Below are 18842 nucleotides of genomic sequence, written 5' to 3'. Positions count from 1 at the left end.
CACAGTAGTGCATGTAAATATATTATACATATTGAAAGTGATATTTTTACCTCAGAAAACTATGCTTAAAACATCCTTTTTCATGTAAAGTCTGTTATTATAAATGCATAATTTTTAATTGTCTATGAGGAGGGTGTGATGGGGTGAGGGGGGCACAAGGCTGTAAGGTTTTCCTATAGCACCTAATACCCTTGCACTGGCCATGGGCATTACTGTAGAAACATTTAACAAAGTTTCCCAGTTCATGGTATTATGTGTTGTGTAATGTGCGAGGGCACCGTTTTTCACTTGGCCATAGGCACCACATTGCCTGGCTATGGCTCTGAAAGGCAGTCCTCTCTCTGATTTTGGAGTCAGATTTCTCTTTCTTTCTACCTTTCATTAGTCTTTCAGCAGATCTCCTTCTCCTGTGGAACCAAAAGCCCCAAAGCAGAGCCCAGCCTCTTGGCTACTCTCTCTCTCCTGTCTTCAAGACATCTCATCACCAGACTGATTTGACTGCTCCCAGAGACTCGTGGTGTCTGCCTGTCTTGTTCTGTGATGTGCTATGTACTGTATATTCCATTAGAGTGAGCTACAGTAGCATTCCATCCTGCAGGGAGAACTCAGTGGAGCTAAAGAACTCTTATGTAAGTGTTAATGACCAAAAGCCGAAAACGTTCGTTGGGGAGGGGATTTGGGGTACAAAGGTATGAGTTCCTACTGCCTTAATTAACCAATTAACAGACTTATGCAATAAAGTGCGCCTAGCCTAGCGCATACATTTACTTGTGGTTGGGTGCGGTTTTCGGGTGTGCAATAATAGCGTCCAATGCAACAAGGAGATTAGCATGTCTGAAACATGTGCCCTAACAAAAGCATACTGGATAGCACCAATCGCATTTAAATTCCAAGTAGATGAAGACATTAGCTATTACTGCCTGATGCAGGAAAGTGCATCCAGAGACTGGGCGCCCAACACACATTTGTTAATGCAGGGAATTTAACTCCAGCTCTGAAGGTGGAGTAAATTTAACTCGCAGTCAAGGGCTCATGAGAAACATATAAACATATGGTTCTCTGCGTTGCGATAAATGTGTCCTCCACCTTAGTACCATCCTGACTCTTGAATGTACTGCTTTCAGTGGAGAAAAATATATGTACATTAATTTGATCAAAAAGAAGCACATTGTTATTATAATTGCACAATTTATACACCTGCAGCAATGGGCGCCTAATATAATAAACCTCAGCATTAAAATCAGCAGTCTATGAACCTCAGCAAAATAACCAATAGGAAACGCACTCAAAATGAAGGCTCATATTGAGCGCCCGTGGCAATGGGCACCCCGATGCAATAAACTCCTTTGAGCACCGGAAATGCACAATTCTCCCTCAGCGCGCCCTTTTTTTACGCCACCCGATTTCACTGCTATTTAAACGCTGCATCAGGTGCACATAGGATGTGGACATGCGGTGCGTTAGGAAAACGGGCGCGCAATACAAGCACCTGTTTTGAGCTCTCATCTTATTACATCGGTCTGTAAGATTGCAATTTCTGGTAAAATATTACCACAGCAATGGATTACCAGTCAGCTGCAGCTAACAGCAGGTAGTATAGCTTGACCCTCCATTTCCCAAAGTAAAAAAAAAAAATAAATCTGTCACTACTTCCTTAACAACCTATACTGAGCAAATGATTCTCAAATGATTCTCAAATGATTCTCAGCAAGTTAAATGCAAGTTAAATGTAAGACATTGATAAGACAGGCTAAGAGAGAATTTGAAAAGAAGTTGGCTGTAGAGGCAAAAACTCACAGTAAAAACTTTTTTAAATATATCCGAAGCAGAAAGCCTGTGAGGGAGTCAGTTGGACCGTTAGATGATCGAGGGGTTAAAGGGGCACTTAGAGAAGATAAGGCCATTGTGGAAAGATTAAATGATTTCTTTGCTTCGGTGTTTACTGAAGAGGATGTTGGGGAGGTACCCGTAATGGAGAAGGTTTTCATGGGTAATGATTCAGATGGACTGAATCAAATCACGGTGAACCTAGAAGATGTGGTAGGCCTGATTGACAAACTGAAGAGTAGTAAATCACCTGGACCGGATGGTATACACCCCAGAGTTCTGAAGGAACTAAAAAATGAAATTTCAGACCTATTAGTAAAAATTTGTAACTTATCATTAAAATCATCCATTGTACCTGAAGACTGGAGGATAGCAAATGTAACCCCAATATTTAAAAAGGGCTCCAGGGGCGATCCGGGAAACTACAGACCGGTTAGCCTGACTTCAGTGCCAGGAAAAATAGTGGAAAGTGTTATAAACATCAAAATCACAGAACATATAGAAAGACATGGTTTAATGGAACAAAGTCAGCATGGCTTTACCCAGAGCAAGTCTTGCCTCACAAATCTGCTTCACTTTTTTGAAGGAGTTAATAAACATGTGGATAAAGGTGAACCGGTAGATATAGTATACTTGGATTTTCAGAAGGCGTTTGACAAAGTTCCTCATGAGAGGCTTCTAGGAAAAGTAAAAAGTCATGGGATAGGTGGCGATGTCCTTTCGTGGATTGCAAACTGGCTAAAAGACAGGAAACAGAGAGTAGGATTAAATGGGCAATTTTCTCAGTGGAAGGGAGTGGACAGTGGAGTACCTCAGGGTTCTGTGTTGGGACCCTTACTGTTCAATATATTTATAAATGATCTGGAAAGAAATACGACGAGTGAGATAATCAAATTTGCAGATGACACAAAATTGTGCAGAGTAGTTAAATCACAAGCAGATTGTGATAAATTGCAGGAAGACCTTGTGAGACTGGAAAATTGGGCATCCAAATGGCAGATGAAATTTAATGTGGATAAGTGCAAGGTGATGCATATAGGGAAAAATAACCCATGCTATAATTACACGATGTTGGGTTCCATATTAGGTGCTACAACCCAAGAAAGAGATCTAGGTGTCATAGTGGATAACACATTGAAATCGTCGGTTCAGTGTGCTGCGGCAGTCAAAAAAGCAAACAGAATGTTGGGAATTATTAGAAAAGGAATGATGAATAAAACGGAAAATGTCATAATGCCTCTGTATCGCTCCATGGTGAGACCGCACCTTGAATACTGTGTACAATTCTGGTCGCCGCATCTCAAAAAAGATATAATTGCGATGGAGAAGGTACAGAGAAGGGCTACCAAAATGATAAGGGGAATGGAACAACTCCCCTATGAGGAAAGACTAAAGAGGTTAGGACTTTTCAGCTTGGAGAAGAGACGACTGAGGGGGGATATGATAGAGGTGTTTAAAATCATGAGAGGTCTAGAACGGGTAGATGTGAATCGGTTATTTACTCTTTCGGATAGTAGAAGGACTAGGGGACACTCCATGAAGTTAGCATGGGGCACATTTAAAACTAATCGGAGAAAGTTCTTTTTTACTCAACGCACAATTAAACTCTGGAATTTGTTGCCAGAGAATGTGGTTCGTGCAGTTAGTATAGCTGTGTTTAAAAAAGGATTGGATAAGTTCTTGGAGGAGAAGTCCATTACCTGCTATTTAGTTCACTTAGAGAATAGCCACTGCCATTAGCAATGGTTACATGGAATAGACTTAGTTTTTGGGTACTTGCCAGGTTCTTATGGCCTGGATTGGCCACTGTTGGAAACGGGATGCTGGGCTTGATGGACCCTTGGTCTGACCCAGTATGGCATTTTCTTATGTTCTTATGTTCTTATGTACAAAACAGTGCTGTTTTGGCTTTCATTGCTACAAATCAAAGGGTGCAGTGTTAAGAAAGGATAACGTTTTAATTGCGGACATTAGTGCCTTACCTTCTTTTTGCCGGTCATATTCCATTCTTTCAAAACCTGGACTGCACTACCTAGAAAAATACAAACAATGTTTAAAACTGCACTGTCTGGTGGAATAAGAAAAATATGATGCAGGACAACCAAAAGAGAAATATAATACTCTGGAATAAAACCCTGAATTTAAGCTATTTACCATCCACGAATGCTTGAACAGTTTTATCCACATTGTTATCAAACTGCTGGAGGACCAGCACAATTTCATTATTACTTCTGTGAGGCACAGCTGATCGGACAGCGGTAATCTGAAAACAAAAGAAATTTAGAAATCAGGACTGTATGAAAACCCCACTGTACTAATGAAATATGTAAAGATTATAACTCCGATGCATTCTAGCTGACACTGCACAAGTTGGCTCACACATAACAGGTAAACACATTGTGTAGCTCCCTCCCATGCTCTAGCTAAGAATACAATCACTCATGTTAACGATATATTTGATGACATCACATTCTTTACATGAAGAGTCTTTAGGACATTCATTATAAGCCATAAAAAATTTTTAATCTGATATATAAAAACTAAAAACTGATTATTAAAGGATGAATTCACCCACAATTATAAGTTTGAAACATTTCTTTCAATTATGAGTAACTGATAGAAATGTGCTACCCCTCTTAGATAAGGGGAAACAGTTTTGATAATTCTTTTGGACCTGTCAAGTGTGTTTGACCTAGTGGACCATTAAATTCTTGTATTACATTGCCAGGCTTTAGAGTTAGAAGGATTTTTTTTGAATTGGGTAAGGAGTATTTTGCAGAGTAGGGTGTAAGTGATACATTTCCAAGGGTTTTGTTCGCGGTTAAGTAAAACAATTTGCAGAGTTCCGCATGGATCTTTGCTCTCCCCCTTACTATTCAATATATATTTGGCACTATTGGGAGGTATCATTCAGACCCTCTATGAAGTATTAATGATTACGCAGCATACTAAGTCATTGAAAGAGATCCATCTGCGTACTCCATACATACATGCAATGCTGAATTTGTGGAGCATTATTCTTGTTACTGCTAAACAGAGACTGAAAACATAGCATCAAAAATGAATATCAAAGCATGTTCCACCAGCGGGTTTGCTTCCCTACGTGGTCTGGTGAGAATGGCAGTGCCAGCTAAGCTTTGTAGTAAGATTTAGAATTGAAGCAATGTTTGTTCGAAGCTGACCTTCTGACCAAAATGTTCAAGCAGTGCTTTAACAAAGCCAACTCCAAAGTCAGTTGGCTATGTTAAAGTAGCCCTCAGGAAAGATTAAAAATTCATAAGATAGGAGGCAATGTCCTATTGTGGATTAATATTGTGTTTAAAAGATAGGAAACAAAGGGAAGGACTAAATGATCAGTTTCCAAATGGAAAAAGGTTGTTAGTGGAGTACCGTAGGGATTGGTACTGAGACCCGTGCTGTTTAACATATTCATAAATGATCTGGAAAGGGAATAATGAGTGAGGTGATCAAATTTGCAGATGACACAAAATTATTCTAAGTTCGTAAAACAGCAGCAGGTTGCAAGGAACTGCAGAAGGGCCTTGTGAGACTAGGAGGCTGGTCAACTGTATGGCAGATGAAATTTAATGTGGAAAAGTGCAAAGTGATGCACATAGGGGAAAAATAATCCCAACTACAGGTACCCTGGAGTCCTGGAGAAAATAGGTTGAAATCCTCAGTTCAGTGTGCAGCAGAATGTTATTTATTTTTTAAAATACATTTATACTCCGCCTTTAGCAAACGCATGTACAAGGCAGATTGCAACGTAATACATGTAACATTGGGATAGAAAGATAATACATCCAGTAAACATACACAGCAATATTAAAAAGACAGCAGACAATGACAGCAGACAAAAATAATTTGAGCTGAAAAAAAACCCAAAACAACAGTTTGTAATTTAGACCTCTGATAAATTATATAGGGACTCATTAAACAGCTAGCATAGGGAAAGCCTCATGCAATAATAATGCTTTTAGTTGTTTCCTAAATATTAAAATATCTGGGATTTATTTTATTGCTATAGGCAGACTATTCCAAATAATAGGTCCTGCTAATGAGAAAGCTCACAACCAAGTTGTCTGCAAACAGAATTCCTTAATAGATGGGATAACTAATTCATACCTATTCATACATCATAATACTCTAGTAGGAACACTACATTTAAGGTACTTTGAACTGTCTTCTTGTATTGCTTTATATATCATTACAATTTAAATTTAATTCGCATTGAGATAAGAAGCCAATACAAATCTATCAGACTAGAGGTTATGTGATTGTTCATTCTTATGCCCATGATTGAATGATCATCGGCATCATGTACTTATTTGAGAGTCTTAAATATAGCGACTTAGAATAATCTAAACTAGTGCCTTCCAGGTCACAGATCTGGAATCATACTGATTTAGATAATATCTTAAGCACCACACTAAATGCAGTTTATAAAATATTTGTTTAATATTGATTTTGCATGTGGTCAAAAATGTATTTTATTATCTATTTTGACCATGAGAACTTATACCTCAGATTAAGGATGTTCAAACCTGTCCTTGGGCCCCTCCCCAACCAGTCACGTTTTCAGGATCTCTCTAATGAATATGCATGAGATTTTTTTTGCATGTACTACTTCCTATGTATGCAAATATTTCTCATGTATATTCATGAAGTGTTGCCGGCGTAGACCCTTGGACCAAGGTGGAGTTGGTGCAACCTGCAGGGAGGAGCCCCGCAGGTCCCCACCATCAGCTGGCAGAATGAGATGAGGTGAAGGTCCAACTGGAGCTTCATCTATACCAGCCCTCATTTCCCCTTAGGTTGAGGCCTCAGGTGCCAGGGCAGCAGATCTTAGATGGGGGCCTCTGCCAAAGGGCTGGAGATCTGTAGCTGAGGTTGTAGAGATGGGAGCAGTCTGAGGCAAGGTTGAGTCAAGGCAAGCAGCTATCAGGAATGTCCAGTAACAGGCAAAGGTCGGTGGAAGGCGGCATTCAAGGAATGTCTGGGAATTAGGTAGTGGTCAGTGGTAGGCAGCAATCAAGAGAAATCCAGGAAGCAGGCTAAGGTCAATACCAGGTATCCATCCAAGGAAAGGTAGGACAGATAGGCAAGGCAGGAACACGAGGAGCACACAGGAGACAAGGCACACAGAAGAACTGAAGACTGCCCACAAAACTAACGAGACAAAGACCACAAGACTGGAGGATGAATGAAAGACCAAATGAAGACCAGGGATAGAAGATCAGGAAATGAAGACATGGAGAAGACCAGGAACTTGGAAACGTAAAGGGAACTCACTTTACAAGGCTATTTTTGAGGCATTGAAGGGGTGTCTGCAGTGGCCTTTTAAAGGCCTGAAGAGTGATTTCATTAAGGTGTACCTCCAGGCTCCTTCCGCTGCTCGCCCTTTAAAATTGAGGGGGTCAGGCGTGCATGTGCCCTCAGAGGAGCGGGTGCAAATGGTGTCAGCGGCATCCTGCCATGGGAATCGGCATTGGCGACCTGCCGCATCACGGCATGGCTTCCTGCTGCTTCAGAGAGAGGAGCATTCTGGTAGCATTGGGGGGCAGCCATGGAGGCCCAACCTGAGGGATAAGTGCAGCAGTTCAAGAGTTTCCCCCGTGGACTGCCAAGTGCAACATTAAGGATATCCTGAAAACCTGACTGGCTAGGAAAGGGGGCCGAGGAACAGTTTGAGCACCACTACTTCAGATAATGGAAAATCAAATCATTAATATGTACATCAAACAAACTGTTAAATCTGGCTTTTCAAATGACCCACAATATTTCAGTTACCATAATCAGAAAGTTAGCATGTCTTAAGAACTATTCCCTGTTTCTATTTAACAGAATTTCATGGCTTTAACATGTTGAAGGCCAAGAAGACATCTATGAAGACTACATGGCCATTATTCAGTATTTTCAACAAATTGCCCAGTCTCTCTTCTTCCTTTGTTATCAAAAGTATTAGAGAAAAACAGCTTCAGGATTATCTGATAGACAATCATCTTTTGGACAACTCTCCATTTGGATTCCGACCAAAACATAGTAATGAAACCTTACTGCTAGATTCTTTTGTCTCCATCTGAATTGGTTTTGATTCAGGAACAGATTATTTGCTAGTCTTACTAGATTTATCTAGTGCTTTTGATACTTTAGACCATGAAATTCTTTTGAGGAGACCAAAAAATTTAGGAATTGGGGCCACAGTATATTCATGGTTTAAATCATTTTTGGAAAATTGGTCATTTTAGGTTGTAATGGGGAATACAGAGTCTGAGTTACATTCACTTTCTACAGGAGAATTCTCCTTTGATGAGAGGCTAAACAGGTTAAGGCTCTTCAGCTTGGAAAAGAAACAGCTGAGACGGGACATGCTAGAAGTTTATAAAATCATGAGTGTAGGTTGTAGGTTCTGGATAGACTTATCTAGCTAACTTTAAAGTTATCTAAGTACTGAATATTCAGTGGCACGGCTGAACCACTGAATATCCCAGCTAAGTTTACTGAATAAATTTATCTTCAGTAAATAAATTATAGTTTTTTATCCTTTCAAAAATACTAAAAACAAGGAGACACTTCATGAAACTAACAACCAGCAGATTCAAAATAAATCATAGTAAGTATTTTTTCACTCAACATACAATCAAGCTATGGAATTTGTTGCCAGAGGACATGGTCAAAGAGACTAGCATAGCCAGGTTAGAAGAGGTTTTAGCAAACTCCTGGAGAAAAAGTCCATAACATACGGTATTATTATTCAGGTAGACTAAAGAAAGCTACTGCTCTTTCTGGGAGTGAGTAACAGGAAATAGATCTACTTTATGGGATCTGCTGTGTAATTGTGACCTGGATTGGCCACTGTTGGAGGCAGGTTGCTAGGTTCGATGGTCTGACCCCACATGGCATTTCTTATGTTCGATTGTAGTACAAATGACTTTCCAAGTATTTCTACTACTATTAGATAGTTATATGCATTTATTATAAAGTTTCCATTTCTAATGACACATTCCTAACTTCTCCCTGATCCTTCACGAACATTTTCTGATACTCCTAACAGAAGATTGCTACACTGCTGGGGAGGGAACAGTTCTTAAGACATCCTAACTTTCTGATTATGGTAAAATTTTGAAGTCTATACTCAAAAGACACCTGGTTAGCTAAATTAGCCAGATAAATTTATTCAGTAAACTTAGCTGGGATATTCAGTGGTTCAGCCGTGCCACTGAATATTCAGTACTTAGATAACTTTAAAGTTAGCTAGATAAGTCTATCCAGCTAACTTCAGACCTGCTCAACAGCAAATCTAACTTATCTGGCTAACTTACAGCCTGATTCACTAAGACTTTTCTTCCATTCTGTGTCAATGGGAAAATATCTTGATGAATCAGGCCCTTAGCTGGATAAGTGTGAATATTACTACTTATCTGGCTAAGTTAACCAGATAAATAGCTCTTCTCTATAACTCCCCCATCTCACCCACCACTTTGCAAGCTAACTAGTAAATGAGTGAGTGGAAAAGTTATCCTGCTGAATATACCAGCTAAAGATTCTCAGTGGAAAAGGGTAAACAGTGGAGTGCCTCAGGGATCTGTACTTGGACCGGTGCTTTTCAATATATATATATAAATGATCTGGAAAGGAATACGAAGAGTGAGGTTATCAAATTTGCGGATGATACAAAATTATTCAGAGTAGTTAAATCACAAGCAGACTGTGATACATTACAGGAGGACCTTGCAAGACTGGAAGATTGGGCACCAAAATGGCAGATGAAATTTAATGTGGACAAGTGTAAGGTGTTGCATATAGGGAAAAAATAACCCTTGCTGTAGTTACACAATGTTAGGTTCCATATTAGGAGCTACCACCCAGGAAAAAGATCTAGGCATCATAGTGAATAATACTTTAAAATCGTCGGCTCAGTGTGCTGCAGCAGTCAAAAAAGCAAACAATGTTAGGAATTATTAGGAAGGGAATGGTTAATAAAACGGAAAATGTCATAATGCCTCTATATCGCTCCTTGGAGAGACCGCACCTTGAATACTGTGTACAATTCTGGTCGCCGCATCTCAAAAAAGATATAGTTGCAATGGAGAAGGTACAGAGAAGGGCAACCAAAATGATAAAGGGGATGGAACAGCTCCCCTATGAGGAAAGGCTGAAGAGGTTAGGGCTGTTCAGCTTGGAGAAGAGACGGCTGAGGGGGGATATGATAGAGGTCTTTAAGATCATGAGAGGTCTTGAACGAGTAGATGTGACTCGGTTATTTACATTTTCGAATAATAGAAGGACTAGGGGGCATTCCATGAAGTTAGCAAGTAGCACATTTAAGACTAATCAGAGAAAATTCTTTTTCACTCAATGCACAATAAAGCTCTGGAATTTGTTGCCAGAGGATGTGGTTAGTGCAGTTAGTGTAGCTGGGTTCAAAAACGTTTTGGATAAGTTCTTGGAGGAGAAGTCCATTAACAGCTATTAATCAAGTTTACTTAGGTATTAGCTACTGCTATTAATTGCATCAGTAGCATGGGATCTTCTTAGTGTTTGGATAATTGCCAGGTTCTTGTGGCAATTATCTAACAGAGCAAAACCAGGGTTTTGCTCTGTTAGAAACAGGATGCTGGGCTTGATGGACCCTTGGTCTGACCCAGCATGGCAATTTCTTATGTTCTTATGTTCGGGTAACTTGCCTCTCACTGGATTGCTCAATATGGACCTAAGAATGTATACATATTTACCATTATAATAAAAAGGGAATACAAAAAGTCAGAATGTAGTAGAATTCTAGTCTTATTTAATCAAAGGAAAGCTTTGTTACATAACAGCTCAGCACCACCTCTAACAACCATTCAGGCCACTGGGGAGGTCCTGCCCAGCACTGCCCAGGCCCACCTACACCTGCGCATATACTCCTACACTGGCAGCTTCCCACTCACAAGCTATCCCTTAGTGCTTTCTAGAATGCTGGGACCCCATAAAATTGAGGGGTCACACAGGTCCTAGAAATACACCTTAAGAACAAATACATAAACACTGGGAACATTAATCAGTCCAGGATAGGCAGAGCTAAGAAGGAAGGGGCTGCAGAACCTACAACCTTTTTTTTTTTTACATATAGGAAGGGTTTGAGGGGGTGCATGGCACAGCAGGGTCTTTGTGATGATATCTGGTTAAGTAGCAAGTTATCCAACCACACAAGACTGGATATCTTTAACACCTAATCGGTTATTTTCAGAGATAGCCAGGTAAGGGTTAAAGTTATCCAGTTATACCGTATGTAGCCAGATAACTTTAGGTGAGTATATTCAGTGAGATATTTGTCCCACTGAATATTAAGAACAAATTATCTGGCTAACTTTAGCTGGATAATTGTTCACACGCTGGCCTACTGAATATTGATCTCCTATTGGCTATTTAAAGTAGCAGATGGATATCCAAAAAGTTGATTAAGTTGAAATGTTTTTTGCCTAGCTATAGAGTAAAATAACCTTTCATTTAAAGAGCTCTTTTTTCTGTGAAATGTCAGACTTAATCTGGAGCACTGTAATCTCATGTTGCGCCCGTCAGTTGCAGGCGGCTGCGACCTATGCTGCTCACCTCCTTTCTCTACACAGCTCCAAGTCTGGGCAGAATGGCGGCCTCCGCTTCTACATGCCAGCCCTCATGGTGTGCCCGGGATGGCGTCGGCGCTCCCGGCAGCCATCTTTCATCCGGGGTTACTTAGGCACGTGCGCCTGCCATCCTTTTAACTATGTCATGGTGGGAAACTCGGGGGCACCCCCAACACATGACGTCACCCACTCACGATACTTAAACCCGGCTGACCATCTGAGCTACGAGTTAGCAAGGAATCTTGTCCTGCTAGTTCTGCTACCTTGGGACTTCCTCACTGACTACTGGGTGACCTAGTTACCTGCTTCTCGGGGGCCTTGCCGCACTCAGGGCTATCCGCTCCTCAGAGAGCCATTTCTTTCTCTTCTCATATCAGTGAGTTCCTGCATCGTTCTCATCTACCTCTGCTGATCTTGCTCCAGTCAACCTTGGGGCTTTGCTACCTCTGCCTCTACCTTCTCGGTGTGAGTACTCTACCTTTGTGGCACAGATTCTCGGGTTACCCCGCTCGCGGATCACTACCGGATCCATCGTGTCTTGTGCATTCTACCAGTGTCTTCCGGCATACCCCGTGCTGCAGACCACTACTGGGACAGCCAGCACAAGCCAGCCTAGATAAGGTATTCACCAGGACTCTCCACGCTGTGGAGATCTACGGGACTGGTCAGCTGATTACAGCCCCATCTGCTTGCTCTACAAGATTTGTTGCTGTACAATAAAGTTGTCTCTCTCTGTTCTATCTCTGCTGAGTCCTTGCCTGTCGGGGTAAGGGCCCACAAGGCTCCTCCCTGTGGGCAGTGTCTTTGCTCGCCTTGACCCAAGGGTCCACTATTAAGTTCAAGACACACCGAACACAACAGATTGCTAACTCCATGGACCCGGCTCAGCTCTCAGCCTTGCAGGCCATTCCTGGCCTGGCCCAATGGATCACCGAGTAACAGAGGTCTCTCCACACTTTGACTACAGCCTTCAACCTGCCGAATTCCAGACTGATGGACACTTCTAATTCCAGCATGACTGCATCACCCCTGGTGGTCACCGGGCATACTACAGTTCCTCTACCAGCCCCCACACGTTTCATTGGAGACTTCCTGTTGTGTAGGGGCTCCCTCAATTAATGCTGTATGCAGTTTTCTTTGCAACCAGCTTGTTTTCCTACAGCTGCTACCAAGACTACCTACATTTTATCCCTGTTTGATGGGAAAGCCCTGGCATGGGCATCACCCCTTTGGGAGCGCAATGACCCTATATTAAATGACTTGCCTGGGTTTCTGGCTCTCTTTAATTCAGTTTTTGATGACCCCGCTCGCCAGTCTATTGCCAGCTCAGCGCTCCTGGATCTACAACAGGGAACCAGACCACTCCCGGACTACGTAATTGAATTTAAGACTCTGTCTTCTGAACTCCTATGGGTCTCAGGTTGCCTAAGAGCTATTTTTCTACGAGGACTTAATTCCCGCATTAAAGATGAACTTGCTGCCCGGGAGTTACCAGACACTCTATGTTCATTGATGGACCTGGCTGGGCAAATTGACCACCATATACGTGAATGCTTAACTGAGGTAAAACCTCCGAAGAAACATATATCCAATGGCGTCCGTTCCCAGAATTTACCGCCCACTCCAGTCCAGACTACACCTAGCCCAGAAGAAGATAAACCTATGCAATTAGGCTGTAGCCATCTAACAGCAAAAGAGAGGCGCTTCGGTAAGAAAATGGGCTTGTACATGTATTGCAGGAAGCCCGGCCATGCAGTTCAAACCTGTCCTATCTGTCCGGGAAACATGCAGACCTAGGATCCTCTGGAGGACTCTTCCTAGGTCTAACTGCCCCTTCTCCTCCACTGACTCTTCCTGTTTCCATCATCTCTGGGTCTCTTGAATTCGCCACCCAAGCCCTGATCAATTCAGGTGCTGGTGGGAACTTCATTCTCAAAAGGTTAGACTGCCAACTGAGCCAGTACCCACCCCACTCCTTCTCTTGTCCATTCATGGCGAACTCTTGCCCGGAGAGGTTACGACCACCACTCAGCCTGTCTGCCTCCGCACGGGATCCTTACATACTGAAACCATCACCTCCCTGGTTCTCGAAAAAGCCATCCACCCTGTTGTGCTAGGCATACCCTGGCTACAAGAACACTCTCCTCAATTTGATTGGTCTACTATGGAGCTATCTCAGGGGGCCCTGACTGCCATAACAGATGTTTAAAAAAAATAACACCACTGCCATGTATGGACACTACATCCGCTCCTCCTGGTCTACCACCACAGGTCGCTTCCTTTCAAGACGTATTTTCTAAGCAGGCTGCTGACGTGCTTCCACCACATAGATCCTATGACTGTACAATCAATTTAAAGCCTAATTCTGAACCACCCAGGGGAAGAGTATATCCACTCTCCCTAGTTGAAACAGAGGCTATGTCAGCTTACATCCAAGAGAACTTACAAAAGGGATTTATTAGACCCTCGAAATCTCCGGCAGGAGCCGAATTCTTTTTTCTTGGCAAGAAGGATGGATCCCTTCACCCTTGCATTGACTATATAGGCCTGAATGAGATCACCATTAAGGACCGGTATCCCTTACCGTTAATTTCAGAATTATTTGATCGGGTTCAGGGGGTGAAGATTTTCACAAAACTGGATCTAAAGGGCACCGACAATCTTGTTCGGATCCGCCATGGAGACGAGTGGAAAATGGCCTTTAATACTCGTGATGGCCACTTTGAATATTTGGTATTGCCTTTTGGCCTCTGTAATGCCCCGGCCATATTTCAAAATATGATGAACGACATTCTACGGGACCTTCTGTATCAATGTGTGGTCATTTATCCTGATGACATCCTCATTTTTTCCCGTGACATGCAAACCCACCAAGGAGATGTCATTACTGTTTTACAGCGGCTCCGGGATAACCATTTGTATGCCAAGCTTGAGAAGTGTGCCTTTCTCCAAGAGTTTGTCCCATTCCTTGTGTACATTGTGTCGAGTAAAGGATTTCAGATGGATCCCCAGAAAATGAGAAGCATACAAGACTGGCCTCAACCTTCTGGTATCAAGGCCCTACACCGCATTCTTGGCTTCACTAATTATTATCGTTCTTTTATCAAGGACTACTCTACCATGACAAAGAAAGGAACTAACCCCTCTGAATGATCTCCAGAGGCCATTTCCGCATTCCAACTACTAAAGAAACCATGCTTACGCCACCCTAATCCTCACAAGCCGTTCATCGTTGAGGTAGATGCCTCAGACGTCGGCGTAGGGGCTGTACTTAGCCAGCACAGCGATTCACTCATTCTATACCTCTGCTCCTTCTTCTCAAGACGCTTCACACCAGTGGAGAGGAACTATGGCATCGGCGATAAGGAACTGCTTGCTATCAAGCTAGCATTTAAAGAGTTGGGCCCCTGGTTAGAAGGAACTCAACACCAGATAACAGTGTTCACTGACCACAAGGATTTGGAATATCTTAGGTACACTCAAAGGCTCAATCATCGCCAAGCTAGATGTTCTCTGTTTTTCAACAGATTCAACTTCTTGCTCAAGTATTGTCCAGCTGAGAAAAATGTTCAGGCAGATGCCCTTTCCCAGTCCTTCACTCCAGATGATGTCCCTGATGAGCCACGTCACATCATTGACCCTGAGAAGTTAATGCTGGCCACTACCCATTCAGTTCCTGCAGGGAAGACGGTGGTTCCCCTGTCTCTAAGGAGGAAGCTTTTGAATTGGGCTCATGACTCAAAGTTAGCAGGCCACCCTGGACAAGCTCGTACCCTTGCTACCCTACGGTGATACTATTAGTGGCCGTCTATGAGGAAAGACATGCAAACGTACATAGAGTCCTGCACCTCCTGCGCCAGGCAAAAACCTCCTGCCAGTTGTCCTTGGGGCCTGCTCCAACCTTTGCCCATTCCTGATGAGCCGTGGACACATATTGCAACCGATTTTGTAGACGACCTGCCCCTTTCTAATGATAACAATACGATATGGGTTACTGTGGACCGGTTCTCGAAGATGGCACACTTTGTTGCGCTTCCGGGACTGCCATCTGCTCTGGAATTAGCCAAGCTCTTTGTTCGACACATTTTTCGTTTACATGGGATGCTGAAACATATAGTATCAGACAGAGGAGTCCAGTTCACCGACAAGTTCTGGAGGGCACTGTGTCAAAAATTCGATATCTCTCTGGATTTGACGTCTGCATACCACCCTCAATCCAATGGACAAACAGAAAGAATGAACAGGACTCTTAAGCAATTCATTTGCGCCTATGTTAACTCGAGGCAAAATGATTGGACAGAGTTACTACCCTGGGATGAATTCGCCTTGAATTCACATCCGGCATCCGCCACACGATCCTCACCATTTCAGATTGTGTATGCTCGTCAACCACTTCCACCACTCCTATTACCATTGACTGGCACATCTCCAGCTGCACAAACTATGGCTGACGGAATTCATCAACTCTGGATCCAGACCAAGGAGTGTCTTCATAAAGCTGGACAATGAGCAAAGAAATTCTGTGATCTCCATCATCAAGCAGCTCCCCAGTTTAAACCAGGAGAAAAGGTATGGCTCAGTACCAGATATATTCGACTCAAGCTACCCTCAGTTCATTTCACTCTGCGATATATTGGACCCTTCACCGTCCTCTGACGTTTGGGACCTTTGACTTACAGTTTGAGGTTACCACCCTCAATGAAAATACATAATGCCTTTCACGTTTCACTTTTGAAACCACTTATCCTATCCAAGTTTTCTCAGAAGACTCTTGATCCACAACCCCTCGATGCTGAAGATGACATCGCCTACAAGATAGATGATATCCTGGATGTGCGTAAGAAGGGGAAACACTGGGAGTATCTCATCTCTGGGAAGGGTAAGAACCAGAGGAGAACAACTGGGAGCCTGTCGCCAACATAGTGGACAAAGAAATGCTACATCGCTTCCACCTTGCTCATCCCAGGAAGCTGAAACTCCCTGGGAGGGGCCCTAAGAAGGGGGGTACTGTTGCGCCTGTTGGTTGCAGGTGGCTGCGACCTATGCTGCTCACCTATGTTCTCTACACAGCTCCAAGTCTGGGCAGAATGGCGGCCTCCGCTTCCACACGCTGGCCCTCATGGCGTGCCCAGGATGGCGTCGGTGCTCCCGGCAGCCATTTTTCATCCGGGGTTACTGAGGCGCGCGCGCGCCTGCCATCCTTTTAACTACGTCATGGCGGGAACCTTGGGGGCATCCCCACCGCATGATGTCACCGGCTCACGATACTTAAACCCAGCTGACCATCTGAGCTACAAGTCAGCAAGGAATATCGTCCTGCTAGTTCCGCTACCTTGGGAATTCCTCACTATTGGGTGACCTAGGTACCCGCTCCTCTGGGGCCTTGCCGCACTCAGGGCTATCCACTCCTCAGAGAGCCATTTCTTTCTCTTCTAATTTCAATGAGTTCCCGCATCATTCGCATCTATCTGATCTTGCTCCTGTCATCCTTGGGGCTTTGCTACATCTGCCTCTACCTTCTCGGTGTGAGTACTCTACCTTTGTGGCACGGATTCTCGGGTTACCCTGCTCGCAGACCACTACCGGATCCATCGTATCTTGTGTATTCTACCAGCGTCTTCCGGCATACCCCGTGCTGTGGACCACTACTGGGACAGCAAGCACAAGCCAGCCTAGAGAAGTTATTCACTGGGACTCTCCATGCTGCGGAGTTCTATGGAACTGGTCAGCTGATTCCAGCCTCGTCTGCTTGCTCTACAAGATTTGTTGCTGTACAATAAAGTTGTCTCTCTCTGTTCTATCTCTGCTGAGACCTTGCCTGTCGGGTAAGGGCCCACAGGGCTCCTCCCTGTGGACGGAGTCTTTGCTCGCCTCAACCCAAGAGTCCACTATTAAGTTCAAGACACACCGAACACAACATCTCAATTTGGCCCCTAACCCTAGAAAGGATCTATTAATTCCTTCCTCCCTTTCTATAGAGTCCACTAGTGCATGGGGAAGGAATTGTTCATTTTTGGCACAGACCAGCCCCAACACATTGCAAGAATTTTAAAGTTAAAAATACATTTTTTACTTTTCCCCTACATAAGCATATTAGATTAAGGTAAATTAACATAAAACTTAATCTTGGAGAAATTAACTGTACATCCACATTTAGTAAAGTTCAAAATCCTAACTATTGCCAAGAATGAAAGCAACCGCATGCTTAACTGCTGAAAACAACATTTTAACTAACTGGCAGGTTGCCATACCACAAATACTCAGCAAGCATTTAACATGATAAAGTGTACTAAACCAGAGATATATGAGATAATCTTATAGCAGCATTAAAGAACTTTCAAGCAACTTTAAAACACATAACAAATAACTTATCTGTAGTAACAGTGATTAATATCTTTCCTTTGGTTCAGTAATTGTCTAAATGTTGAGACTATGTAATAAAAATCATCCTGAGATTTAACTCTGTGCTGTGTGAAGTATGATTACACTTACTGCTGTAATTGAAATGTATTCATGTACTTAAATTTCCGCTTAAAACAAAAAGTAAGTTTGCTTAGCATAAATAGTGTTTTCCCTAAATAGCAAGATAAATTAGCCATAACAAATGCAGGTAATATTATCCAATGGCACTAAACGGCCCTCTCTCTCATAGCTAGTACAGCTTTTGCTCTACAAGTATGTATGGGAATTCCCACTCAAGCATTGCCTGTGAGCCCCCTTCATCAATTTTAAAGCTAAGTCTAGATAGGTAGTTGACTCTCCAGGGAGGCAGATGGGTATTTAGTATGGCTAATTCATTCTGTTATCTATGGAAAACACCTTATACGGTAAGCAAAGTTGCTTTTTCCATCGATAGGCAAGGTTGAATTAGCCATAATATGTGGGGAGTCTCAAGCTGAGGATTGCAGTGGAGCGTTTACTGAATAAGCAAATCTGACTCCACTGCGGAGAATAGACTGCTAGATGAACAGGCTAAGTAACTGTTGCGTCCGTCAGGCTCAGACGACTTCGCCCGACATGCCTCACCTTTCTCTCAGCTTTCTCCACCAGCTTTGGGAGAATGGCGTCAGTGGCATCTCCTTGCCACACCCTCCGGCTTCCCCGGAGCGGCTCTGGTGCGGCGTTCGGCCATCTTGACCCGAGGCCTCCCAGGGCGCGCGCATGTGCGCGTCCCTACCTTTGTAGCAGTGTTGGCGCGAATCTCTGGGGCACCCCCCTTGAGTGACATCACTGCTTCCGCATATTTAAGGTTGCCCATTTGCTAACTCTCGCCGAGTTAGCAAGGATCGGAATGCCCCGGTCTGAAGCTACTCTGCTGCTTCTATCCACTGGAAGCTATCTTCATCCTTCGGGGTTCTCTAACCTTGGTACCCGCTCCTCGGGGGCCCTCTGCTTATTTACAGGTGC

The 18842-nt window shown here is 43.1% G+C and overlaps 1 protein-coding gene across 3 annotated transcripts in view; it reads right to left on the bottom strand.

Moving 5' to 3' along the window:
* Positions 1 to 18842, bottom strand: part of SPATS2L (spermatogenesis associated serine rich 2 like) — a 174722-nt gene that overhangs the window by 63842 nt on the left and 92038 nt on the right. For all 3 annotated transcript variants that reach the window (XM_029606208.1, XM_029606206.1, XM_029606207.1), the window contains exons 3-4: positions 3982 to 4090; positions 3810 to 3859 (exon numbers count right to left, since the gene is read on the bottom strand). In XM_029606208.1, the coding sequence (XP_029462068.1) occupies positions 3810 to 3859; positions 3982 to 4090 (159 nt within the window). The remainder of the gene's footprint in view (positions 1 to 3809; positions 3860 to 3981; positions 4091 to 18842) is intronic.

This window comes from Rhinatrema bivittatum, chromosome 6, assembly GCF_901001135.1.
Source record: "Rhinatrema bivittatum chromosome 6, aRhiBiv1.1, whole genome shotgun sequence".
In the NCBI taxonomy this organism is placed as follows: Eukaryota; Metazoa; Chordata; class Amphibia; order Gymnophiona; family Rhinatrematidae; genus Rhinatrema; species Rhinatrema bivittatum.
The sequence above is the reverse complement of the archived record's forward strand: the minus strand, read 5'-3'. Positions and strand labels throughout refer to the sequence as shown.